We start from the raw sequence: 26,682 nt of genomic DNA on the forward strand, positions 1-26,682 counted from the left end.
CGTCATACCGGAGGCTGCCTTGTTCTGCTCAGCTCAGCCAGAGCGCTGCTGCACGAAAATTTCCACAAGCTTTGCTGGAGAGCGGCGCGATAACAACGGCCACTTCGCGCCGTGATGCAGCACCCCACGCCAAAGAAGTCGTGATCACACCGCAGGGCGCGACGGATTCCCCGGGTGGACGGCATTCACGGTGCAGGGCATGCCTCGAAATAAATTCTGGTAAGTCTCTGTGCAAAGTGCGCTGCTGCAGCTGCTTCTCCTGGTGGAGGCACGCTGCAAAACAGAGAAGCGACCTTAACCCACTTTGTTACTCTGGGTGAAATTAGTTTGTCAAGTTTGAGCAGTGAAAACGAGATTGACCGGATCAAAAGAGGTGAGATTTTCATTTACTTATTGATTTTTCTGTCAGCATCAAGACCACACAGATCACTCTATAGCAGGGACAGGTGATGCTTGAGTAGAGCATGTTCTCTAAGGTGCCTGTTGCCATTACCCCTGTCCAGGTACATGTTGCATGTATTGTAATGGATTTTAGTCGTAATTTTACAAAACGAAACACAACATGCCTCAGTCTATTCACAGGAGTGACTCTCCTTTGAAGCTTGTGATTGAAATGCAAATTAATATGTATCATATCTCATAGTTGGGCAAGAATACACATGTTTAACCATTCTGCTTTTTATTCAAGCAAAGAACTCTAGTGAACTGAATTACAGCCTCAGCAGCCATAAATTTGTATCTGCCCTCTGAGTCCTAAAGTTTTTGCCCTTTTGCAATTGGAAACCATGGTGATTACGGGGAGACGACACCTCCATCAAGGCTCCATCACTGCCTGGTACCCAGCCTCCACAGAAAGCTTGTGTCTTCAGCTAAACAGCCTTTTTCTACAGCACCAGAGCACAAGAGCTAATTAACCTTAAGTCCCCATTGCAGCTTTTTTTTATTCCTGTCAGGGGGGTAGGATTTAGATGCTGGAATAGTTTACAGTCTCGTGATGTAAAAATAACTCTGCTCACTCAGTGGTAACAGCTGCCATAGTGTCTGGAGACAGACTGGATTGTAACTTTAGTGTTTGTGTTCAAAGGCCTTGTATCATATTTGTTTTTACAAGTTGTCCCAGAATTGTAGTTCACAATGCTTGTATTGAGTTCCTTGTCTAAAATTGAGAAATATGTATAATAATAATAATAATAATAATAATAATAATAATAATAATGATAACTAAAGGAAAGAAGTGAGCACACTTCAGTTGAGATTGTATTTAAAAGTGGCAGAAGAATGATGATCTTCAATTCAAATTTTAGTTCATAAACTGATGATCTATGCTCAAATGAATCCAGTGAGGATGATGAAGACTTTAGAAATGTTGTCTAAGTGCAGTGTTTTGGGGACTTAGCAAACCGGTATCTTACAGAGAGATTTATAAGCACTTTGTGGTGAGCCCAGACAGTCTTAGTAATGGTCTCTAGTGACAAAAATTGTAATTCAAATGCTAAAATTGGGGCACCATTAAAGTAGATGTTGCAATTTATGTTCCAGTTACGTGTTTCCATAGTTTTTTTTTTATCTTAGGTACACATGCACTGGTTGTGCAATTCTCACTTTTCTCCACATAGTCAATCTATGCTGTATTCATGAGCATTTAACTGCAGTGTCCTAATTAAATCGCCATAACTCCCACCGCAGTTAGTTTCCACAGATCAAGATGTTGCTGGGCACTAAAATATAACTTCAGGCTAAACCTGGTTTAAATAGAAGCTTAAATACTCAGAAGGCATCTACAATCAAGTGATTTCTCCTTTATTTGGCTCAGACACAGAGAGAAAAAAAATGCTGCTACATCCAATTATTTGTAAAAGAAAGTTTTTTGTTTCCAATAAAATGTATGCTCTTAACCAACAATCTTAAAGGCATCAGTGCATTTGTAAGCACCTTGTGGTTTGGCTAGTTACTCCCTGCTTCTACTATCTTTCCTGGCATTGTCTAATCAAAGATTTGGCTCTGTCCGTATCCATCCTGAGATTCCAGTTGTTTAACTATGGAGAGGCAAAAAGGTGGTTTCAACAACGATTGTTTATGATCCATACTTATATACTTCCATGCAGCTCACCCATGTTTCCTGCATAAAATATCTGTGTATCAAAAATGCTCAGTATATTCTTCATCATTCTCAACCTTTAAGCTGCCACAAATGCATTTGACTTCTGCCACCAATCTGTGTGATCCATATATGGTGGGGTTTTCTGTTCCACACCGCATGATTCAAAGGATTCTTTTTGCTATTTAAGTTAGTCATCTGCTTTGAAAGCCAATGGAAATGCCCGTGGCAATTTATTTATGTTTCAGAACTTATTTTTAGGATGTTTAGTTGTTTTTTTTTACCAAAATACAATGATAAATGCCTTTTAAAAATGCTCCATTGCTGGAGGTTCCAAAGTTCACCAAAGAGGACACAACTCATTGGTACTGTCTGCAGTGTTTTACTAAATGGCAGCAGAAACAGATTAAAACATAAATACCTGACTAAAAAGTCTTTATTTTTGTTGTTGCCTTGACATTTGCCCATGACAAATATTGTGCACCATTAAAAAATAGCACAGGTCATTCCCCTGAGACTGCCTGGCAGTGCAACCTTATATGCCCATCCCTGCTTTCATAATGGCATGAGACAACTCATTTTTTAAGGCACTTATTTTCAAATAGTGACAGAGTGAAGGTGCCACAGCGAAAGAGTAATGTTTGCTGGGCAGATGCCAGAAATGAGGATTGGGCTGTGCAACTAGAGAGCCAGAAAAGCTGTTTAAGAATGCGAGGTCTTCTCATTTGTATTTAAAGATAGAGACGGCACATGCTGTATGCTTACAGCTTCTAATTTCAGATATCTTCAGCTAGGCCCATCCACGCGGTCAAGGTTTTGTTGTGCCACTTGCTCATATTATGGACAGCTGTTGGAAGGAGGAAGACTTGGCTTTGTAATAATCACACTTTGGAAAGATAAAGAAAAATGGCCACAGTGCCTTGTGAAAGCTATGCTGGTTATCTTTCCCTCTCACTGATAAACAAATTGTATTTTCTGTGCTGGTTTTTATGTCTTCTCTACCAATAGATTGTATCTATCTCAGATATTTCCAAGGCTGAAAGAAAATGACAAAGTCCCATAACTGGCGCTCAATATATGATGGGGAAAAAGGATATTAATGTTCATCTGTAAGATTGTGCAAGATAAATGTCACATTGCAGACAGTAGAAAGTGTCAAAAATAATTTAGCTTACATCACAGAAACATGACATTTTACCAGGGCTGTGAAGTACACTTTTAGAAATGTGTCTAAACTATTTAGACCTGTATCGAACTCCATTTAATCCAAAGAAAAAAAGAAAAAAAAAAGCTATTTTACCATTCCTGCTGTTTAAAGTCCTTTCAATATAGTTCACTGGTACAGTGCAGTTCATTGCTTACTACAGCACTGAAGTAACCAGAGTTTCTTGCTATATCAAGCATAACTTAAGAATAAACGACTCATTCTCCACCTGTTGCTGCCCAATGCTGAGAAAATGCCTACTACACTCATCCCTTACATAGGAGAAGGAAGAGTAATATCTCCAAACAATGCCCTTGCTAAATTAAGAGTATTTTATATGAACATATGATTTGTTCCAAGTTAGCCAAAGGTTTTCTGACATACCCTTCCTGTGGTGTCAAGGGCTGATAACGTTAGTGTAACACTACGATGTGAATTGAATCGGTGTTACCGTAGAATAAGAGGTCGTGGGTGGAGAAAGAGCAGAACACTGAGAGGGAATAGCGTAGCTGTCCAGACTTTTATCCAACCTCCATTTTAACAGAACAGAACAGAACCCGTCTGGGGCACACCTAAAAATAACCAACGAAGAAGAAAGAAACGGCTCCTCTTAAAGGCACAGCACAATTCCTTAACTATGGATCAACTGTAGCAACTGATCTTGTTTAAAACCACATTAATTCAAAAGGAAAAATAAATCATCTTACATTAGTCTTGAAGTAACTGGAGTTTTCTCTGTGTATATCAAGCCTAGAGTGGCAGAGTGTAATGTATAATAACACGATCCTCCCCCCCTTCATGTTACTATAAACTGTTGGTCCGCTGGATGAAAGAAAACCCTTTAGGTTTTTCCTTCCTTGACAAAAGGGTGAGGAATTTTTTAAGTGTTTAAAAAATATTTGCTACTTTAAAGTTCTCAAGCAGCTGACAATGAACTAGCTACATTAGCAGTTAGCTTGACTAGCTAACACACCAATAGTTTGCTTGCCAGACTCCCCCTGGTAATGTACAAATAGCAACATTACCAAAGGTTGTAGTATTCTGTACACTAGGCAGTTTAAAACTACATAATGAATGTTTATTATTTATTCGATCCTGTGATTGTATTAAAAGCTTGTAATATTTTTGATAACAGTATTGCCATTGTCTGCATATTGCCATTGGATCATGATTAAAGCTTTTGCTTCAATACCATGACACCTTGAAGTAATGGTATTTTTACTGAAAGTTATTAATGGAGGAGACCATTTTCTGATTTCTGTGAGTCTTCACAGTGCAATATTTAAGCTTACCAGAGTCTGTTAAAGTAATTTAAAACAGCAAGCCTGACAGATTGTCTTGCAGAAAAAGTGTCTCTTCAACTTACTAGTCCAAAAAAAAGAGCAACTGTGCTCTCAGCTTGCCTAACGATTTTATACAAAAGGCATTTAAAAACTTTTTTCTGAAAACTTTTTTTGTGTCTGCTGTGGGAGGTGTTATGCGTGTGTGAGTGTGTGTTTATGTACAGAGCAACTGGGATCTTTGCTGCCATGGCAACAAACCACATGACTAGATGTATTAGATTGCCTCGGACAGTGTGCAATGAGCCTTGGTGTGAGCACTCTCTCTGCAGCTCTGCTCCTTTTCAAAGTCTTGTTCCTGTCTAACATTTAATCATTTCTGATCGCCATTGTTGTGAGACATATGTCAGTAGTAGATATCCTTAAAATGCTTGTGAGGGTCAGATTCTAAGATCTGTTCACTTACTGTAGGACTGTGGAGCAGATGGAGCTGTCAAACTATTTCAACCCCTTTAAATGGAACAACTTTATCCTGCCATGTATACCACAACTCGTGGCAAAACTAAAAAATGTGTCAAGAGCATTTGTGTAGTTTAATTGTGTAAAAAAAAAAAAAGTTAAGCGCATATATTATTGAGCATCCAAATCTGTTAATTTTAACAGATGAACATTGCAAAAAAAAAAAAAAAAGAAAAGAACTTTTAGAAAATTGTGTTTTCTGGGCTCTTACCTGGTGGGTTTTGATATTAGCTACTGTATATGAGCAGTTGCTCAGGGAGGCATTAGTGTCTGTGTGGCCTTTAGGGAAAAAAACATGTAATGTATCTGTCAGTATTGCTTTGAAAAGGTTTTCTATTGCTTTAATGCATGTCAAGTCAATAAGGAGTTGGCACTCCAGCTTGGTGTTGAGTCAAAGACTATTAATAACAATGGTCTGGGATTGATAGTAGATATGCCATGTATGTGTCAGAAGATCTTGGGGATTTGCTTATTGTGCTGATTTTTAGTTCAATTGATTCCACTCTGTGATAGAACATTAATCAAGCTCAGTTTAAAGAGCCAAACATCAATGACCTCTCATGGTAACTGTTATGATGTTGCACATTTTAGACAGCAAGTGAATATTTTGTTCTTGAAGTTTATGTGTTTGAATAAGAAGAAAATAAGGAAACTTAAGAATTTGAAACCGTTTAACAAAGGTCAGGTTGTATTGGCATGAATACTAGGTCAGAGTATCTTCACAAATGCAACTACAGTGGAGAATCCCCAGTCTGCAGTGTCAGTAGACAATGGTGAACAGACAGTCTTGGTGGTGGCTAAAGTTCACTGATGCATGTGGGGATTGAAGGCTTGGCCATGTGGTACTGTCCAATAAATGAGCTACTGTAGCTCAACCTAATGCTGATCATAATAGAAAGATGTCAGAATACCTTGTGAATTACAGCATTTCCTAACGGGACCCAGGCTTTTCACAATGTTATGCTTGATCTGTACTGAAATCTACCAGACGGTTAATAGTAAAACGCTATTTTTCTTTGTCTAAAATTAAAGAAGCTTAATGTATTTCCACTTGACATTTTGGACAGTGAATTGCCACCATCTTATTTATTATTTGTTGAGTGTGTATTGAATCTGCTATTGTGAATAACAATATCTCTCAGTCAAATAACTCACTGAAGCAGGAATAACATTTTGACCAACATGGGCAACCTGACTAGAGTGCAGCCCTGTATGCAACAAACTGCAAAATACTGTGTATTCTGACACCTACCTTTCTAAAGCATCATTAACTATTAGAGAAGTTTGATTTACATGAGTTAATCTGTTTAATCAGATCACATGAGCAGGCCTTCACTCCCTTAGGCCATGAATGAGCATTGACTGCCATGACCCTGTTGTCTGTTGTCCTTTCATGATCATTTCTTCCTTTGATCTGTTGTAACTAATAATGTTCACTGCACACTCTGAACGCCTCACAAAAGTTGCAATTTTGAAGACGCAATGACTCGGTCAGCTTGCTATCACAATTTATCCCTTGCTTGCTTCTTTTAAATCCTTATTCTTGCCCACATTTAGACCCTTTAACACATCAGCCTTGAGGACATTGTAAGGTTTTGGCTTTTTCTCTGTGTTAAGTTAGGTTTTTGTGTTGTTTTCACTTAATTGAGTCTGTCCTGTCCTGTCCACCCCTTGGTTGTCCCCAGCTGTCCCTTGTTTCTCCTGATTGTCTCCCTGTGTATTTAAACCCACCTGTGTTCCTTGTTCTTTGTTGGGTCCTTGTTGCGTCTTGTCCAGCATCAAGCCTGTCGTCTAATCCGCAGTTTATGTGATTACTACCAGTTGCTACCAGTTTTTGAGCAAATAATCTTCTGCTCATTCTGTGCTGTCTGGATTTTGGACTTTGGAATTGTATTTTCACCATCAAATCACCATTAATTCTCTACAATCTGGGTCCGGTTCGTCTGCCTCACCACCTTCATAACCGCATTTCATGACAGACACAATGTTCTCTTGCTGCCTAATATATCCCACCCATAGACAGGTGCCATGGTGAATAAATTATCAGGGTTGATCAGTGTTCAACTGTTTAGGTAAATACTGTAAAGCTGAAAGTGTAATGACTCTGGCATTACGTTCTCTTCCTTTGAGCAGAATGATTGAAGATTGCGGGCGGAGGGGTGACAACATGGCAGACAGAAGGCAGCTTTATGTCGAGATGAGTAAGTGCTCAGGGCCACAGTTCATTGTGATGGATGGTGGACTGTGTTATGCTCCGATCGTAAAAACTGCATTTTTTTTCTTTATATGTTTTGAGTAAGGCAAATATCATGAAGATCAAAAGTTGTTGCACATGTCAACCAGACTGATCCAGTTGCTGAAATTGTAATGTAGATAATTATGGTGTCTACAATTGAACTGACTGAAATAGAGCTCATTATTGTAGGTTACGTGTGTTTAACATCTTTTTAAAGGTCCATTGTAGCATTGCATGCATCCATTAATTATATTTGCTCAACATTTCAGTATACTGGGACTCTGATACAACCTAATCAGGTCATTTCACTCAAAAGAGGCATTGAAAGCTCATTTCTACAATAAGATGCCAAGCAGAACATCAAGAAAAGAGCATGTCTACATTATAAAGTAGTGGTCCTTACAAAAGCTACCTTTTGCATTGTTTGAAAAATTGTTTGTAAAATGAGCCCAATAACACCCTTATAAATTATTTTAAACACATTTTGTAAATTACTATTCCCCAGAGCATAAAATTACTAGTTTCTCTATTCCAAAGTAAAAACTGGGAGCAAATTTACAAAACATGCTAAATGTGTACAAAGCAGAGGTTGTTCCTTCTTCTAATTCTCAAACTACATGACAACTTTTACAACAATTTTATTAAATACATGTACTACAACTCAAAAAAGTTTTAGGAAATTATTACATATTAGATTAGATATGCTAATATATACTAAAAGCTTAATGCATGCCATGCAAACCAGAATTTAGTCCTCCTTCTGGTCTTAAACTACATGTACAGATCCCACTTGGGTTTGTAAGTGAGGAGAGGAAGTTTATGACCTGATGCTTGATATTGCTTACTTCTACTGGATTTCAGTTTTCAGATGCATGTTTGGTTAATGAATAGCCAATCAGCTTGCAGGACTTTACCTGAAGTGAGTTTGAAAGGATATATTTTTTATCATTGTCTAATGCATCTTAAGAACAATGAATTGAACTGTTTGCCAAGCAGAACCATGCTTTAGGTCCGATTATGATTTATACACAGAGAAGCTTCAACTCACTGAATTAGGAATTCAATTATAATTTCATTGTAAAAATAAAACTATCTCCTTTTCAGGGGCACAGGATTTGGATTCAATTCGATTATCAACGTACAGAACAGCCTGCAAACTCCGATTTGTGCAGAAGAAATGCAACCGTGAGTCTGATGTGGAACACATTTAACATCACCTTATCCCCTGTTAACTACCAACAAATATGGTTCTTACCTTATGGTTCTGTTTCCAGTGCATTTGGTTGATATTTGGAACGTCATTGAGGCTTTCCGAGAAAATGGCCTGAACACCATGGATCTCAATTCTGAGCTGGCTGTGGCTCGTCTGGAAGTGGTACTTTCCACCTTGTTCTTCCAACTTAACAAGCGAATGCCAACCACTCACCAAATCAATGTAGAGCAGTCCGTTGGGCTGCTACTCAACTTCTTGCTGGCAGCCTATGACCCGTGAGTAACATGTCACGTGACAGTCTAGCAGTCAAAGTACAATTTCAAATTCAAGACTTCTGACTACAGCAAATGAAGTGCATCGGAAACTGTTCTCCAAATTTCACTCTATTTTGTCACTTCATATGATGAAAGCATTATGATTTAATTTTTGTATTTTATGTTCATTTTAGGGAAGGCCATGGCAAGATATCTGTTTTTGTTGTGAAGATGGCGCTTGCCTCGATCTGCGGAGGGAAAATTCTGGATAAATTAAGATGTAAGAAAATTATAGTACTTGTAATTGTGAAAAATTATATTATAATCATCCATTTTTCCAGTAATAAATTAATATAATGAATTTATAAATAGTTCATGGTGTCAGTAATGTGCTGTTTTAAAATTATTAATACAAGGTTTTTTTTCTAGTTGCACTTTCTACATCTCTGTCTGTTTAGTGTGTAGTTTTCACATTACTTTCCTTCTCTGTGTGTTCAACAGAAGTCATTATTCATTTTGTCACATCTTAGGCTTTATTACATAATGCACAAAATCTGTGGGAGTTGCAGCTTGTAAGAGAAAATGAGGGGGGTTGGGGTGTATCATTATAACTGTTTTACTTTGATTTGTTTACAGACCCAAGTGGGATAATTGTATTGTATGATTCTGTAATTAGCCAACTGCAGCGGCAACTGACAATTAGTTGAATTAATTAATATTCTGTTTCCCCCTCATTGTTTCCAGATATATTTTCGCAGATATCGGATTCTGCTGGAATAATGGTGCCCTCGCAGTTTGACCAATTTCTGCGAGAGGTTCTCAAATTGCCCATGGCAGTGTTTGAGGGACCTTCTTTTGGGTACACTGAGCAAGCTGCACGAGCATGTTTCACTCAGCAGGTAAGGGTGAAACCTGCTGACAGTAAGTGATGTACAAGAAACAGTACATCACTTACTGTACTGTTTCGTGGAAACATATTCGTACCCACTCAATGTTTGCAGATTTTGTCGATGTATTTGATATTTTATGTAACCAACGAATTAGAGGAAAATTTAGCAGAAGAAGGAAAATGATCTGTGCCTTTCAAATACTTTTACAAAGGAACATCTGGAGTTTGATGCATGCATTTGTAAACAGCCATGGACCTCTTGTTTGCTTTTCTGATTATTGTTCTCTCAGTTTAACGTTTTGTGTTATATTTCATTTCGTGCCATCAAAGTAAAAAGGGCTGTATACAAATGCACACAATCCTGTCAGAGTTCTGAGAGGAAAAGAGAATAAATAAATTCAAAAAAACATTTATCCTTTTTGTTGAACTTCATAATTGTCTAATCTATGTTGGTCTGTCATATTAAATGCATGCAAAAAGGCATTTAGTTGTAATGTGGCAAATTTGAAAAGTTCAAGACTTATAAATATTGCTGCAAAGCACTATCTCAGCATTGACACACTGTAGATAATTCCTTTGCTCTCCTTTGCACTGAACGTCAACAGAAAAAGGTCTCCCTCAACACATTCCTTGATACGCTGATGTCAGACCCGCCCCCTCAGTGTTTGGTGTGGCTACCTCTCATGCATCGGCTTGCCAACGTTGAGAATGGTAAGAAATGTTCCGGCAATGTAGCTGGGAAGCTCTTAGGCCTGGGAAGATTTAAAGTTCAGCTTTGCATCATAGTCGCGTAATTAGTCAAGCAAACACGCCGTGAAGCACACTCTGCAGGGACATTACATGCACTGTATGACTAAGAATGTTTGTGTTTATCTGCGATGGTGTCATCATCACAAGCAACCTCCATGTGAACAAAAGAAACATTTTGTCATGGACACACACATATACACACAGTGCCATGTGTGTAATTGCTTAAACTGAGCGGATTCAACAAAGCTTGCTCGATGTCGTCGTGCATCTCTCTTGAAATTAATAAAAATTAATCCTATTTTCTGTACGGTGTGTAAAACATCTAAATTATTGTCACATCTTTTTTTGTGTGTGTCTGTGTGTGTGTTTTGTCATGGTTGTGTGCGTGTATGTGCATGTGTCTGACTCCTCCTCTCCTCCCTGCAGTGTTTCACCCGGTCGAGTGCTCCTACTGCCATACTGAGAGTATGATGGGCTTCCGCTACCGCTGCCAGCAATGTCATAATTACCAGCTCTGTCAGGACTGCTTCTGGAGGGGGCATGCCAGTGGTTCCCATAGCAACCAGCACCAAATGAAGGAGTATACGTCATGGGTAAGGAAAAGAAAGGGGAAGGGGGGAGGGAGCTAGCTAAGGAAGGTGTGTCTGCATTGAACCATTCAGTGAGGCTATTTTTGTTCTGCTTCACTTCTTTGCAAGGAGGCAGGTGACAATATCAACCTACTCATGTCATGTTTTTTGAAAAGATACCTGTTTTTCTACTAGAAATCCCCAGCTAAGAAGTTAACCCATGTCCTCAGTAAGTCACTGAGCTGTGCCTCCAGCAGAGAGCCCCTGCACCCCATGTTCCCTGATATGCCAGAGAAACCTCTCAACCTAGCTCATGTTGTGTAAGTTTATTTCATGGGTTGTTTTTTTGTTTTGTTTTTTTTAATAATATTCGCTTGTAATTCTAAAATTGGATCAACGCCAGAGAGCTCCCCAGTCTTCAAGTTCAGTTTGATTTTTATCCCTTGACTGATAATGATCCTTTAGGTGCCTTAAAGTCTAACGTGAATCTAGACATTCTCCAGGGTCATTTGATCGATATAGTTTAATTGTTCTAGTCTGTAACACAGTTTCCACCTTTTTATCTGATTAGTCAACCTAATAGCACAATAATAAAGGTCGATAGTAAAAGGCCTTACCACAGTCAGAACCTTTAAGATTTTTCTCATCAAAATGTTGCGCAACCTCTGAAAAGTAGAAAATAGACACAACAATTATAAGCATTCAGGGCTGTTTGATTTATCTTTACATGTTTTGCACAAACAAATGTATATCTTCCTAATTCTTAAACTTCAGACAAAGGTCACATTTGTAGTAGTGATACAAGTACTTGCTCTGTGATGCATTTTGCCCACATTTAAATTAAGTATTTTGGAAAAAAATCCACCCGGATTTATTGATTTATATGTAAACTATGTCCAAAGTACAATGCCTCAAATTAAATTTTCTGCAACAAATGGATCTGATCTGCTAAAAGCTGGGGGCAGGTATCCGGCGTTCATCACCAAACTGGTTCCAATTCTTACCAAATAATGTAAAATCTGGTGTCAAAACTTTAATGCAAACGTTTCTGTATTGAACCACGACAAGACCTTCAATCTTGTTTTGTTGACCTTGATCAGATTGTAATAAATTGTTCTTCTCTCTGCTCTTTACTTCCTTCAAACTAGAGACACATGGTGAGTTCGTGTTTGCATTTTCCCTTTGTCCTGTCACACTCATTATCTGTCAGGTCATTTACTGACACTCACAGTTGCAAATTTGTGGCAGTTGATGCCTTTCATGCATGACACATTACTAATCATATTTGTTGTCTTATTGCTATACATGCATAGAAATGGAAATTAGAGAAATATAGTTAAAAGGAAATCTACAAAACAGGATTATTTTAAAGATCAAACAACGATTTGCTGTTTGCTTTTTTGTGACTGAATTAGAAATAATTTTAATTTCTCATGCAGGCCACCAAGACCAGTAAATATAACCAACGACTACTCACTGTCCCACTCCATGCCTATATCAGGGAACCCTTACTCCACCAAAAAGTGAGTACGATCCTGCCAACAATGGTTGTCCTGGATTTTACAACAGATCTTTTCAGTGTGCCCCGTTCCCTAAAGGCCCTGTGACCCACACAATCTTTTGTGTCCATTCCTTTATTTGCCACACTGTGTGTGTTTGCGTGTGCAAACACTTGTGTATATCCATTTGTTGTGGGTCCTAAAGCTGAATGTAAATGGCTTGCCTTACAGCCAGAATAATGATGCTGGCCAAAAAAAGTCTCGGTTTGGGATTGCTCCACAGCTGTTAAAAGGGAAAGGGTAAGTGACGTAGGCCTTACTGCTGCAGATGCATGTGCAAACTAATATAGAGCATAAATGTAGGACATAGTTTAGTGTCTCTGTCAGCAAAACAGTGTCAGTTCATTTAACACAGAAGGGTTTACTCAATTGTTCACAAGAGGGTGTTTCATGAAAATCATTTTCCATCAGCCCACTGCAGTCACACAGGAATAGGAAATATTAAGTGCTACCTCTTAATATGTTGATGTTGCAACTTGCATTGTCAGTTGCTTTGAAAGATAAAAAAAAAGCAGTTTCTTTTAAAATTATAAACCATTTGAGCTCCTCTGCACCTGCATGTAAAAGACTGGAATTATTTTACCTTCCATAGCTCAGCCCTAAAAACACAAAAATAAAGTGTTGAGTGAGTGAGTTGTATTGCTTGGACTAATAGCAGAGCAGAAAATTTGACTGGATAGATTATAATGTGCAGACATATTGATAGTTAACACTAAGATACTGCAAACATTTTGTGCAAGAAGAAGAAGTAATCAAACTTATAAACACCATTACTAAAGACAAATATTAATAATATTTAAAAAATTAGGATAGTTGGCACATTTGCTTGATTGTATAAAAGTGAGTAACCAGTTAGACCTTTTAACAATGCTTCTCAATTTAAGACTTTGCCTCTTAACACTGAGCCAAAGGAAATGAGTTCAGTGACTCCCCAGTGAGGAGTGATTTGTGGTACTTTGGCAGAGTTTCAACTCTTAACAGGAGTGATATGTTGTGGATATTGAGACATGTTGTTACTATTACTTGTTCAACATCCAATAAAGGCATTCTGTAGATGAAGTCCAGTTTTTCTTAATCTTAAAGTAAAACTAATTTGCAAATTTGTTTAGGTCCAGTTAAAGATAAACAATAAAAGACAATAAAGTGAAAGAACAAAGTAATATTCAGGTTTCCAAATCACATAATTTCACAATATTCAAAATTACCTAACTTCCACAAGTTTATAGCAGCAGGACAACTAGCTTGCCGACTGTAATTTTAAAACTGAGTGATCTTAAAACACATGATTAGCTGTTTTCCCCAACTATAAATAATTCCTGACTGTCTGGTCATTTTCATTATCATGAGAAAAATGTTCTACCATTAGCCAGCTGACCAATAGGGTGCAGCAACAACTAGGACAAGCGGCAGCACTGCATTATTCAATACATCACAAGGCTTCATTCATTAAACGTAATTGATTATGTTAACACAAATTTTCGTCAATGATTTTTTAAAAAAGCAAAGCCACAAATACTACTGCAATGGAAGAGTTTTCTGAATGTGAAGGGAAAGTTCAAAAGATTATATAAACGGAATAAGAAATGTTAGGTTCAAATATTGGCTCAGAAGACATTAATTGTTGCCATCTCCATCTTTCTCTTCGCTGGACAGAAATCAGCTTTTCTGCTCAGAACAGCTGTTCTGTCTGCAGTGGCTTGTTGAAAGAGTCAGTGGCCCGTGTTTTTTGGATGTCTTGGAGATTCCTTTCATTTGATTCAGAAGCAAATTATCAAAGGGATAGAACTGAATCTTTTCAGGTTAAGCCCAAGCTTTTCTCCCCCAGCTGATTCTGTCTTTCTCCCTGTGTTTCTGTTCTTTATCTGAGTCAGCACACATGCCTACTGGAGATAATGGCTTCCAGGACACATCAAAAGCTGATTAAGCAGCCAGATGCAGACTTTGGGAAACATTTAGCCACATCACATTACACAACTATTAAGAAAATATTTTTTTATATACCTCATGCAGACTATATAACATAGACAGACAAACATGACTTAATTTACTTAACAGGAAATTTTGAAGGGAACTGACGATGAACAATTAGAGTAAGGGTTCTCAAATCCAGGTCACAAGTGTTGGTGTTCTGCAACTATTAAATGTGTCCTTGGGCTAACATATCTGAACCAAATGCCTGAATTACCTCTTCGTTATGTAGTTAAGTTATCCAGAGTCTGTTAATGATCTCATTATTTGACTTTGCTGTGTTGACACAGAGACGCATCCAAAAGTTTCAGGACACAGGCCCTTGAGGCCTGGATTTGAAGACCTGTGATTTAGAGTATTGTCAGCTGAATAAAGGTTGACAATAAAGATTGTCAGCCTCAGCTCCACCAACAATTCTGCTGTCCAGGCAGAAAAACCTGGACAGGTTGTCATGCCTCTCCAGTCACTCATACGGAGGCAGTTCTTGGTTCTGTGGTACGATCGAGATGTCTTGGTGGTTCTTTTCTCTTGTTTCAGAACTAAATTGGGAACCATTTAAAATGTATAATCTCTTTCAATAAAATGGATACAATCTCTACTGCACGTGCACAAAAACAAAACAAATAAAGCTTGTCTGAACATCTGGTACAATGAACCAAAACAAATTGCAACTGAGTTTTTACCAAGTTGATGTTGCTTGATGTATCTGTTGTTTTCTGTCTCTCTTAGACTGGACTCATGTTTGCCTTTCTTCTGAATCAGCATTAGGACAATTACAAATTGTACAATCATACAAATTAGGAAAGTGATCAACATTTTAGTAGATAGCTGTTAACAAGAAAAGATTATAGAACCTTGCTTTTATATATCCTTAAGTTTTTGTTTTTGTTAAAGAGACTGTTTCAAGCTGTTCTAGATAAAGACTACTATCTGGGAGCCAATGTTAAGGTCTGACACATGCACTGATATAAGCTGGAAGAGACAAGAAGGCATTCATTTCCAAAACTCATTGACTTCACGGCTTTAGGGTCATTGTTACATGGTTTTGCAATCTAAAGATCATCAGTAGAAAATATTATTGTAGCTCAGTCTAATGTAATGTTGAAGACCTTTACCCCAAGCGTTGGTCATAGTGTACGTATCTATGTATGTATATGTGAGCATTTTACAAACTTTTTTGAATTTCTAATATTGTCTGTTGAAACAAAATCATCTACATAAGAGATACTTTGAGCTACAGTATTTTTGCAGTCATTTAAATAAGATTTATTTTTTAGCATAAGAGTTAGGGATCATGACCCACTGATGTTACATTAGCTGCTGTTTGGCCAATGTAAAAGTTTCCAACAAGGAGACTTTCATGGTGGTTAGAGGAGAACGTCAGATATTTACTTCAAATACCTCCGGTTTTATGTATTTCTAATCATTGCACAAAAATAATATAGAAAAAGAGTTTAGGAAAATATTTACTAGAAAATAGTTATCTGAAAAGACTAATTTCCTAATGGCACCTTATAAAGCTTGCATGTAGTAGCTCATAAGGCAGTTGTTAAACAAAATCTGTTAGGTTCAGTAGCTAAATCAAAAGCCTGCATGTTTGACATATTTCACCAATATATAGTCTTATTTTTTTACTGCAAGCTTTTAGACTGTTTTTGTTGTTACCGGGCATGTCTTTAATTCTAGCCTCCATTAGTAGTGGCTCTCCCAAATATAATATGGCCTTGTTTATCTCTAGTCATCCATGAATAGTTGTTTTTCAGCCACTCTCCTCCTCTCCTTTGTTGTGTGCTTTTCTGCCTTATTTTCCTCCAGTCCCTCAACCCACACCCCTTCCCACACTCACCCTCTTGTTGTCACCTGTGTAACATCATGTTTTATGTTTTGTGAAACCCTGCACTGTTCTAGGTTAAAGTACAACCTCGACGTTGCTGATAGACTTGCTGACGAGCATGTTCTCATTGGCCTCTATGTGAATCTGCTCCAAAACAGCCCCAAATTATGGTTAGTCGGTGGACAAAGTGTTGTTCTGCTGAACTCTCACCTCATGGCCTTTGCTTTTAACCTGAAGTGCTTCTGAGCGCGTTGCAGTCCTAACAACGCATGATGTCAAGCAGTTTGAAATTTCCGTTATCTGTCATCCGTGAGGCAAAACATGACTACGCACGAATGTTCCATTTCACAAACTTTCTGGTTTATTAGTTGTTGCAGAATTAAGTTTGTGAATAGAAAAAAAACCCCATTAAATTAACTACATATTCAATTGCCTGACAAAGACAATTGATCAAGAAAGCATGTAAATAATTTTGGTGAGTTTGGTCTGGAAACTGTCTCGTCACTGAAGCATTTGTTAAATAACAGGTATGTGCAAGCAGTTTTTTTTATTGTAACACTGTAAATATTCTCTCTGGTATGATGCCTTATTTATGTCATAGTGTTTTATATATATCACCTATACAGCGCCTTCTAAAGAATCCATACCACATTTAGCCAAATAAAACACAAAGCTGTTGTGATAAATTAACAGAAAGTAGGGCACACCTGTGAAGTGACAGGATAAGCATTCGTGATTTTCACATTTTTATTTATTTATTTATTTCAAATAAAAATCTGAAAGTATGGAGTCCAAATGTGTTACATGTCCCAGCATGTAACATATTGACATTTTGGAGACATAAAGTAGAGTTTTGATATTAGACAGAGCACTGTTCAGTCAATCACTGAAAAGGTAGCACAACTGCAGGCTATGGTTATGCTTCTCTTCAACAGGAGGAAAGCAATATTTATGAACAGCAAAGACGTATTCTAAAAGATTTATATCTGTAATTGCAGCAAAAGGTGGTTTTACAAAGTAATATATTAGAGGGGATGAGTATAAATGCACTCCACACTTCTCAGATTTGTATTCGTAAAATAATGCTGAAGAGCATGTATCATTTTTTCCCTTTCATTCAACAGTTATGAGCTACTACCTCATATAAGGAAATACATTTTACAGCTTGTGGTTGTAATGTGACAAAATGTGTAAAACTATTAATACTTTTGCTAGTATGTATGTATTTCTATGTGTATGTGTGAATGTTAATCCACATTTTCTGCTCTTGGGAACATATAACACAAAGCAATTGATGTTCTCATCTGCACTTTTAAATAATACTTTGAATGCTTACTTTTTCATGTCTTTTAATGCCTTAAATCAATTTGTGGACTTTGTGGAGCTGGCCTAACAAGCTAATCAGACTCTGTAAAGTAAAGCAATCCTCTTCCCTGTTTCTTCTGCATGTTTTTCTGCGCAGAGCTCCGCAGTATTAATTGTGTCATGTTGTGATTCTCTATTTTCCTCTTGAGCAGTTTGCTGGAAAGCAGTAACCATCAAGATGAGGAGCACAGTCTCATTGCTCGCTACGCTGCTAGACTGGCTGCTGATGCTGCGGTGAGATATGCAGTACATATGATGTTTTTTGCGCTGCAAATATTAGAGCATGTTTAATTGCCGTCTGGCGCAAGAAATATCCTTGATGACACAAAGGGTTTAACATATACTGCTACTCCGTTTCTCAGTCTTCTCTTCTGACATGGTGGTCATTTTATAGTAAACTGGAATAGATTTGATGTTTTGCTGCTGACTTAACGCTTTACAGTCTTGTCTAAAATATGACATAAGTCAAAAGATGACACCACCCATGTAAAAGCTGCCTCATGTAGCGTCTCTTGCTTGATTTCACCTGCAGGTTCAACAGCAGAGGGTCCCCATAGACCTCCCTTACTCTCTGGATGCCAACAAACAACAGAGGCAGCTCATTGCAGAGTTGGAGAGCAAAAACAGGTTAGAAAAGATTGTCTTTATCAAATTGTTCAGTCTATTTATACAACATCATTTTGTATCATTTTAACAAGTTTTTTTTTTCTGGTCGGTAGCTGACAAAAACAGTAGGCACAGGACAGCTGAAATGTATATACCGTATTTTCCGGACTATAGAGTGCACCATACTATAAGCCGCACCTACAATTTTTTTGGGGGGGGGAAGCCACACCGGGTTATAAACCGCTGGTATCTCCGCCGCTTTCGGTTTTCCAAGTAATCTGCTATTAAGGACGCAACCTTCCGTCTCCAACGCCGAACCATGGGTTCGTTCACGCCGAGTTTACGTGGAGCGGCTCTATTTCCCTCCTGTACTCCCAGATCGATAGCCTTCAACTTAAAGCTGCATCATATGAACTTCTTTGTGTTGTTTCCATGATGAGGGGGTATGAGTTTGAAGAAATTTCTCCATCGTGCCTGCTGCTAGCATGTGCTTGTTCTAAAATGAAAATTAGCACTTTCTTCTTTGATTTCCAATTTTGATTTCCAATGATTCACTTCCTGCTAAAGAGCCCCCTGGCGGTTGAAGAAAAATCCACAGAAAAGCTGCACCAGACTATAAACCGCATGGTTCAAAGCGTAGGAAAAAAATAGCAACTTATAGTCCGAAAAATAGGGTATATAATTTCACTCCTTATAGTACATACAGTACCTTCTGAAATTTGAAATTATTTTTCTCTTTAGATAATAATCTGATTTTCTTTCATTGAAAAACTTTATTGTTTGTGATAAATTTTAGCAATTTTAACCTTTCATGTTTACTTCGATGGAATCCGCTTATGCTTTTTGCATAGATAATCTTTATAGCAAATGATTTTTTTTGTTTTCCTTTGTTTCTAATAAAAAAAGATATTGTGTCCTATATACATGAATATTGCTTCAGCTGCTGCAGATCAACATAATCATACAGATATGTTCATATATTGCTGTTTTAAAGTTAGGTGTAGACTTAAAGGTTGAGGTTGAGTGTTTTGGGGTTTTTTTGTTATTATGTATCCTCTTTGAAAAACAATGGAAATTATTTTTATGCTATATTAAAGTAAACACTTACAATATGTACAGTTTTTTCATATTACAAATGCATGACATATGAGCTGTACAAAGCTTTTAAAAGAGAATATGGGACAAAGGTTAGGTATAAATAATGAAACATTTTTCTACTGCCGTATATTTAGGAGTCTAATACTTGGCCAACGAGGCTGTCTGGAACACTTTATTCTAAGCCAATCTTTGTGACGATGTGAAATGGTGTTTGCAGGTCATAAACCTGAAATATTGCTGTTTTGGTCTGTGTTTAACATAATTACAGTCACAACTAAATCTTTCTTCTGGGAAAAAAAAAACAACTTTCTTGATCAACCTCCCCTGCATCCAGATTAAAAAGCAAGTAATCCATGAACATGGTTAAGCAGCTCTGTGCAGCTTTTGGATATCTCTAAAACAGCTAAAAGATTACATTGTTACTGAATGTTTCTGCTGCCCCCTAGTGATGAACAGTAAAACAAACTTGCTCAGTCAAATTGTAGATCTTTGAAAATGTGTTCAGCACAGAGACAAAATGCACATTGTGCTCCTTCAGAACAGAAAATAAAAAAGCGATGTGTTTGTGCCGACTGCAGAGAAATCCTGCAGGAAATCCAGAGGCTGCGTCTTCAGCATGAGGAAGCTTCCCAGCCGCCACCAGACAGGGGCCAACAAAACCCCACCCTGCTCGCTGAGCTGCGACTTCTCAGGTAACTTCTTCAGTGAAACCAGTACTTGCAAGAGAGGCACAGTTCCGCTGAGGATGCTAAAGAAACCATGTACAAGATGTAAATTAAGAGGATGTGTCGGCATCTGCAGATGTTGTCTTTGCATTCATATAGATCGAACATCATGTTTTCTCCTAACTTGCGTCTTTTGTTAGGCAACGCAAAGATGAGCTCGAACAAAGAATGTCTACTCTGCAGGAGAGTCGCAGGGAGCTCATGGTGCAGCTGGAGCAGCTAATGATGCTTCTCAAGGTACTACAGATGTTGCCTGTCATCTATTTGAGAGCACTGCAGTGTGGCCAAAAACAGAATGCAGTTTAGATGACTTTGTGTTCACTGGAGGAGTAAACTGTATCCTGTGTCTTTTTTTAACTCAAGTGCTGAGTTCCTATGCAAGTTGTGGTAAGACATGAGAAAGTATATAGGATTAAGGGTCTTCTGGACAACCCTTTAAGAAAAAGGAAATATTCCCAGGATATATTTGTGAATGACTAAATGTAGTATAAAGTGCTTTGGAGTCCTCTGGACGATCTAAAGCACTGTACAAGTATGGGCCATTTATCGTTTTTTTACCATCACAGTATTTGTTTTTTACAGGTCCTATCTTTAAAGCCTGACCACTGCAGAAATACCTGTTGTAATTTCATAGTAAAGTTTATTGCAGATTGAATCTAGACGCTGATATTGTGCAACATGAATGAGTGGATGTTAGCTTTATTTATTTATTTACTCTTTTGAAGTAGGTTTTGAGAACTGTCACTAATGATCATTTTGCCTTTTATTACATTTTCCCCAAGCTTTTGGATATTAAACTTACAGCATCTCAAAAATCAATGTGATGTTAAAAAATGTCCAGCAGATACCTTCAACAAATACGATTCATATTCTCACATTGAGCCATTATGTTAACTCTCTGCACCAAGACAGAAATTTCTCAAAAGCATAACATTTGTTTAAAGGTGATAATGAGTTGCACATTACAAAGCATCAAACTTTACATGACAATATAAACAACCTTCGTTCTAACAATCTGTGCTTTGGTTTCTTCCCACAAGAGTGCTGGAGCTCTTCAAAGCCCACATAAACCGCTCCCTGCACTGGCTTAAGTGGAGAGGATATCAATCTAATTAGCCTTAACGGATCAATGCTAATTCATTAAACTTGCATGAGGAAGCCACATGCTGGACACAACTTTGTGGAAAAACAGATCAAATTATTTTTAAAGATCTAATTAGTGTTTTATAAACTTTAAATTATTGTTGTTTTGTTTTTTGTTTTTTTTAGCTAGAAGAAGAACGAAAACAAGCAAGTGTAAGTGAAAAATGTCTGCCTGGACGCTTGTGTGTGATGGATACATTTCTGCCCTGACAGTTTGATTGGTTTAGTTTTGCTTCAAGCAAAGTAGTTCCGTAATTTATCTGAATCTAGGTATAAAGGGTTTTTATCTTTTTATGTTGCTGACTTCAGTGTATTTAAGCTGATGCTATGAGATAGACCAATTTGTAAAGCAGAAAAAAAACCCCGGAAAGTAAAGCCTCAAAGAGCCCATACTTTGAAGAGCATCTGTGAACATGAACATTGACTCATGCCACAAACTCTCAAATGTATTTGAGTCAGACCTCTGATTGAGCCATTCTTACACATGAATACCTTTAAATCTAAATGGTTGTACAGCATTCCAGCAGTGACACATGGGATGATGGTGTTCAGGGTGTTAGTTTTTTACCACTTAGCTTAATGCATGTATGCTAAAATGTTCAACTTTACACTCATGACCAGGGCACCTTCTTCCACAGGTTTGCTGTGACCCCCTATATGCACTGTGGAATACTTTACAAACTACTTTTTAAGTTTTTTGGGGTTTTTTTTTACATTTGTGGATGGCTTGACAAATGACCTAATATTATATTTTTCCATCTGAGCTGGGGATCTCTGCAGCTCCTCCAGAGTAAGCACCTTCAAGTAATGGATTAGTACATTTTCTGAGATGCTGGGAGCTTGACATATTGTTTTGTAACCTAACCCTGCTATTAATTTCTCCTAAACTTTACTTCTCACCTGTCTGCTGGTTCTTTGGTACTGATGATGCAGCTTGTTCAATAACATTTTCTAACAAACTTCTGTGGCCTTCATGGTACAGCTGCATGAGATGAGATAATGTAAAGGTGGACTCTATTTACTGATTAGGTAACTTTGAAGGCACCTGTTTGCACTGAAATTTATTTGAGCATATCAGAGAAAAGTGGAGTGATCACATATGAATGCCTCTCTTTTCAGGCTTTTTGTAAAAGAAAGAAAAATGTGCATAATTCTCCTTCCACTTCACAATTATGGTTTTGTGCTAATCCTAGCAAACGATTCAGATGTAAATATTTTGGTCTGACCTAACAGTAAATGCATCTTTACTGCTTCACATATCTTGCATGTGTGATATTTGCTTTGGTTCTTGCTTTTCAAAAAGCTTAAATGAATAAAATCACAAGAAGAATTGTGGAACAATACTTTGTGTTGCTTTTTTATTAAAAGGTTTTTTCTGTGACTGTTGCAATTAAACCAGTTTTCTATAAGCACTGTGCCACAGCTTTAAAACAGTCTGTATGCTCTGCAGACTCAGGGTCCCGGCTCTCCACGCTCTTCTCCCAGTCACACCATCAGCCGGCCGATCCCCACGCCAATCCACTCGGACTCTGCTGGCACCACTCCGACTCACACACCTCAGGACTCACTCATGGGCGTGGGAGGGGATGTTCAAGAGGCCTTCGCTCAGGGTAAGACGGCACAGTCTTCATTTTGTCTCTTGAATACTCTGTGTTGTCACTTTTAAAACAATTTGGAATTTTTTAAAGGTCCAAGGAGAAATTTGAGGAACGACCTTCTCATTGCTGCTGACTCCATAACCAATACCATGTCATCACTTGTGAAGGAGCTCAATTCAGGTAGAAATAGATGGGACAGAAACAACTAATTTCCAGACAGCAGCTTTTTAAATCTGCTTCATTCCACAGAAGGTGGTAGTGAGACAGAGAGCCTCTTGGATTCAGACTTTGGACAGTGTGACCTAATGGCTACAACTTCCTCAGACTTTTACTTCACTTATAAACCAAGGTATTTATCAGATACAGTAGCTATACTGGCTGAAGAATCTTTGTATCATCAGGGTTTGAAATGTGTTCATGCATAACTTTTTTGCGGTGTTGTGTCGAAGTTGCTCAAGATGAGACTTATTTTTTGTTGTTCTTGTATCAGACTTGCTAGAGCTGCAGAAGAAGAGACTTTTGAAAACAATCTGGACCAGCAGCTGGAGGAGGAGCTCAAGTCGGAGGAGCTGGTAAAGCACAGACAAGAGACGGACAAAACGTGCTTGGTAAGTTCTGGCTCTACATAATGTGGCTTTGGATTGCTAAGTTTGTTTTAACCCGCTGTATGTTTTTCGGTTGTCCAGGTGACAATGGAGCAGTGATTGTGGAAGTCCAGATGACTGGTAAGTGTGTGGAAAGACTTCATTAGATTGAAGTGCTAAACTTCAGAGATCTGGAACTTAAAAAAAAATAAAAAATTCCTACCCAACAAAGGACTGCACTGCATTTAAAAATGCCCATGCTTTTATATATTAAGCTTAAATTTTATTTCCATCTGAGGACCACAGAAGACGGAAACAGTGGGAGAAAAAAAAAAATTCTGATTTTTCCACTACTTTTGTTGCATAGCAACCATTTCCTCTAAGAGATTGGGAATACTTTCTATTTACATACATCTAAGGCAATATCATTAATATGCTTTTGCGACATATTTTCCATTTCTCTGCAGGTAAGCAAGAATAGTAGAAGACACTGAAAGAAGCAACACTGGGCTGAAGACATGCAGCATTGAAGACATGAAGAATTAAACCTGCGCTAAATCCAACCATAGAAATACTACATTTATGTAAAGATATATTTTTTATCCAAACACATATTTAAGGTAATACTGTGAGCTGGTGTGAAGAGATTAAATACTGAGCTTTCTATTACACCACAGGTGCCATAAAAACACAGTTATTTCCAAACTTTTGTTTAGTTTTCTTTAGTTGTTTAGAAACCGTACACTGTAAGTACAAGGTGGTGAACCACTTTCTTTCAAAGTCTCATGTTTTTGGACACAAAGAACCAAGCCTACATGTAAATTTCTCACCTGATTTTTAAGTCATAACATGAGAGTGTATAATGGTATAAACTGCTAACATCTGAAATATTTTTTATCTATTATTCTGGTCGAGATATGTGAACAAATTTAGCACTATTTCATACATTTCTTACTGTTGCTACTTGTAAATGTATTTCTGTTCTTTTTTGTGTTTAGTTTTTTTTTTAACAGGTGGATTATGTAAATGTTTTAGTTGGTGAATCAGTAACAATGATGCACACTGCCTTAGCTGTCTGCTTGACGTCCCATTGCAGTTCTTCTACAGTACTTGACAATACAGCATCTAGCCTATATGTCAAAACACAACTACATTGATGCTGGTTGAGCTTAACCTCAATGAAACCCTGGTGTAGTTCTGCAAATATAGTCCCCTTTACCTTTAATCCCTGGTGAAGATGTTAACACGTATTCTAATAAATCCGGATTTTATTTTAAAAATATATTCTCACATTAAACAATAAAAAAAACCAGATTGTTAATTTGGAAATATTTATTATAAAAGAATAAAAGAAAAGAAATTCTAAGTTAAGAAGTAATCGTTTTGAACAAAATCACTTGTTTCATAATTTTGACCTCTAATGTGTCTATTACCATTCCTCTTTGCACAATGTCTCATTTATCGAGCATCTGTGGCCTTAGCTTTCCCTCCTCTGTTTTTCTTACCAACTGTTTCTCTGAAAGAAGTAGGTCTAGTAAGGAGATGGACATTTGAACAAGGTTGAGTTTGGTCCTGGTGAACCATTTCTGTGTGGATTTAGCCTCATGTTTTGGATCGTCACACTACTGAAAAACCCAATGATGACCCATTTGGCAAAGGCTAGCAACGTTTTGTTTAAACTGTCCTGGTATTTCAAAGAGTTTATGATAGTATTCCAGGGACTTGGATACTTAAAACATACTAGATCCCACAGCAACATAAGGGGGCATGACGTGTTTTACCACGTATTCATTATCTGTGTCAATCGAGGCCCAGATTAAGCAGTGCGAAATCACCCGAGCACAAGGTCACGTCAAGTTTTTAGCGAATGGCACACACTTGTTTAAATGGTAGAAATGGAAATTACAAGAGAATTCTTTGGGTGCCATTAAGTATCTTCAAATTGGTTAGAATCAAATATTTATGTAAAGTTTTCTTTTTCAGCCAAGTAATTATTTGCATAAAAATTTAATTGTACTTTATTGACTATAAACTGAAATTATTTTTAGTTATGTACAAATCATAATTTAAATGAGTGAAAGCTTAAAAACCAGCTACTGTTACAAGGTTGAACAAAATTCAGATGTGGTTGAAATTTGATTGTGTTTGCAGTTTGGTAACGAGCACAGATGATTATCTCACATGGAGCTTCCAAAATAACACAAATTAACTTTGTGTATTTGATCAAGACAGAAAACTATCTAATAACGCAAGATATGTGTCCAGGACTGCACATTCCTTTTAGTAGTGTAGTCATTTTTGCTTTACGGCTGCCGCTCTATGGAGTCTTTATTTTACTATACTGTCTGAAAGATAGCTAGAAACAATTTGAACTGTGTAAAAATGGAATCTATTTTCAGCCAGGTTAGAGTCCTGAAGACCTAATATTTTTACATTGTTCATGTGTTGATTGATTTTCAGGTTAATTTCAAAGGGATTACAGTTCCCAGCATGGGATCTGAAAAATCCCAAGCCATTTGTTTACCAAATCGTCTGCTGTCCTTCATCCACATTTTCTCCCCATCAACTTGCTAGAGACTTAAGGTCTTATGGTTGGTATTAGATGGGTTTTGGAAGCTTTAGAAAACTCAGTCAGCTGACTCCTGCACATGCACAGCTCTCAAGCTGACATAGTACCTTGTCAAAACAAACACTTAAAGGTGTCAGTTGTACCAGCACAAATCAATGAAGCAATCCAAACCAGTTTGTAGAAAAATCTTATAAAAGGTTAGTGTTTTCACAGAGAATTGCCCTGTAGATGGAGATACTACAAGAGGGAGCCAAATTATTGCAGCACTATTAGGTAAACAAATTTAGCCAAGTATTAATCATAGATTACTCCCTTTCTCTGAGTCAATGTCATTACTCCCACAAACCTCCATGTGGCTTGCACACCAACACAGTCTTTGTGAGTGTGCATGTAAAAAACTTTGCCCTGCCACTTTAGGAAAAATGGCAAGCCCATTTAAAACCATAAATGTGTGAAATGTATCTAGCTTGATTTTTTTTTCACTTTCAAGCAAGTTCATAGCAGTGATTTTTGCATGGTGGTGATGCATAATAAAGTGTTGACACAATATCAAAATTTTTGCCTATGAACTCTCCTTTCTCCTTTTCCATTTCAGAATGGCACACTTCAATTGGCTCGGTT

The 26,682-nt window shown here is 37.6% G+C and overlaps 1 protein-coding gene across 7 annotated transcripts; it reads left to right on the plus strand.

Moving 5' to 3' along the window:
• dtna (dystrobrevin alpha) lies at positions 1–26,616 on the plus strand. 7 transcript variants are annotated; one of them, XM_023335779.1, is made up of 24 exons: positions 1–219; positions 7,235–7,302; positions 8,442–8,522; positions 8,612–8,825; positions 8,999–9,084; positions 9,549–9,703; positions 10,299–10,404; positions 10,870–11,036; positions 11,208–11,332; positions 12,161–12,169; positions 12,452–12,535; positions 12,743–12,811; positions 16,448–16,543; positions 17,891–17,972; positions 18,271–18,365; positions 20,021–20,134; positions 20,308–20,404; positions 21,437–21,463; positions 22,761–22,920; positions 22,999–23,088; positions 23,158–23,257; positions 23,399–23,516; positions 23,595–23,633; positions 23,960–26,616. In XM_023335779.1, the coding sequence occupies exons 2-23, from the start codon at positions 7,236–7,238 to the stop codon at positions 23,610–23,612; spliced, it is 2,160 nt and encodes a 719-aa protein (XP_023191547.1). In that variant the 5' UTR covers positions 1–219; position 7,235; the 3' UTR covers positions 23,613–23,633; positions 23,960–26,616. The 7 variants fall into 7 exon arrangements, with proteins under 7 accessions (XP_023191547.1, XP_023191548.1, XP_023191550.1 ...); XM_023335780.1 differs by lacking the exon at positions 21,437–21,463; XM_023335782.1 differs by lacking the exon at positions 16,448–16,543.
• The last annotated feature ends 66 nt before the right edge of the window (positions 26,617–26,682 follow it).

This window comes from Xiphophorus maculatus, chromosome 6, assembly GCF_002775205.1.
Source record: "Xiphophorus maculatus strain JP 163 A chromosome 6, X_maculatus-5.0-male, whole genome shotgun sequence".
Taxonomy (NCBI): domain Eukaryota; kingdom Metazoa; phylum Chordata; class Actinopteri; order Cyprinodontiformes; family Poeciliidae; genus Xiphophorus; species Xiphophorus maculatus.

Bases quoted from the DNA above. Each gene is read 5' to 3' on its own strand.
- dtna (XM_023335779.1), top strand. From the start codon at position 7,236: ATGATTGAAGATTGCGGGCGGAGGGGTGACAACATGGCAGACAGAAGG. The intron at 18,366-20,020 runs GTTAGAAAAGAT...TGCCGACTGCAG, and splicing joins GAGTTGGAGAGCAAAAACAG to AGAAATCCTGCAGGAAATCC. The intron at 20,135-20,307 runs GTAACTTCTTCA...GTCTTTTGTTAG, and splicing joins GCTGAGCTGCGACTTCTCAG to GCAACGCAAAGATGAGCTCG.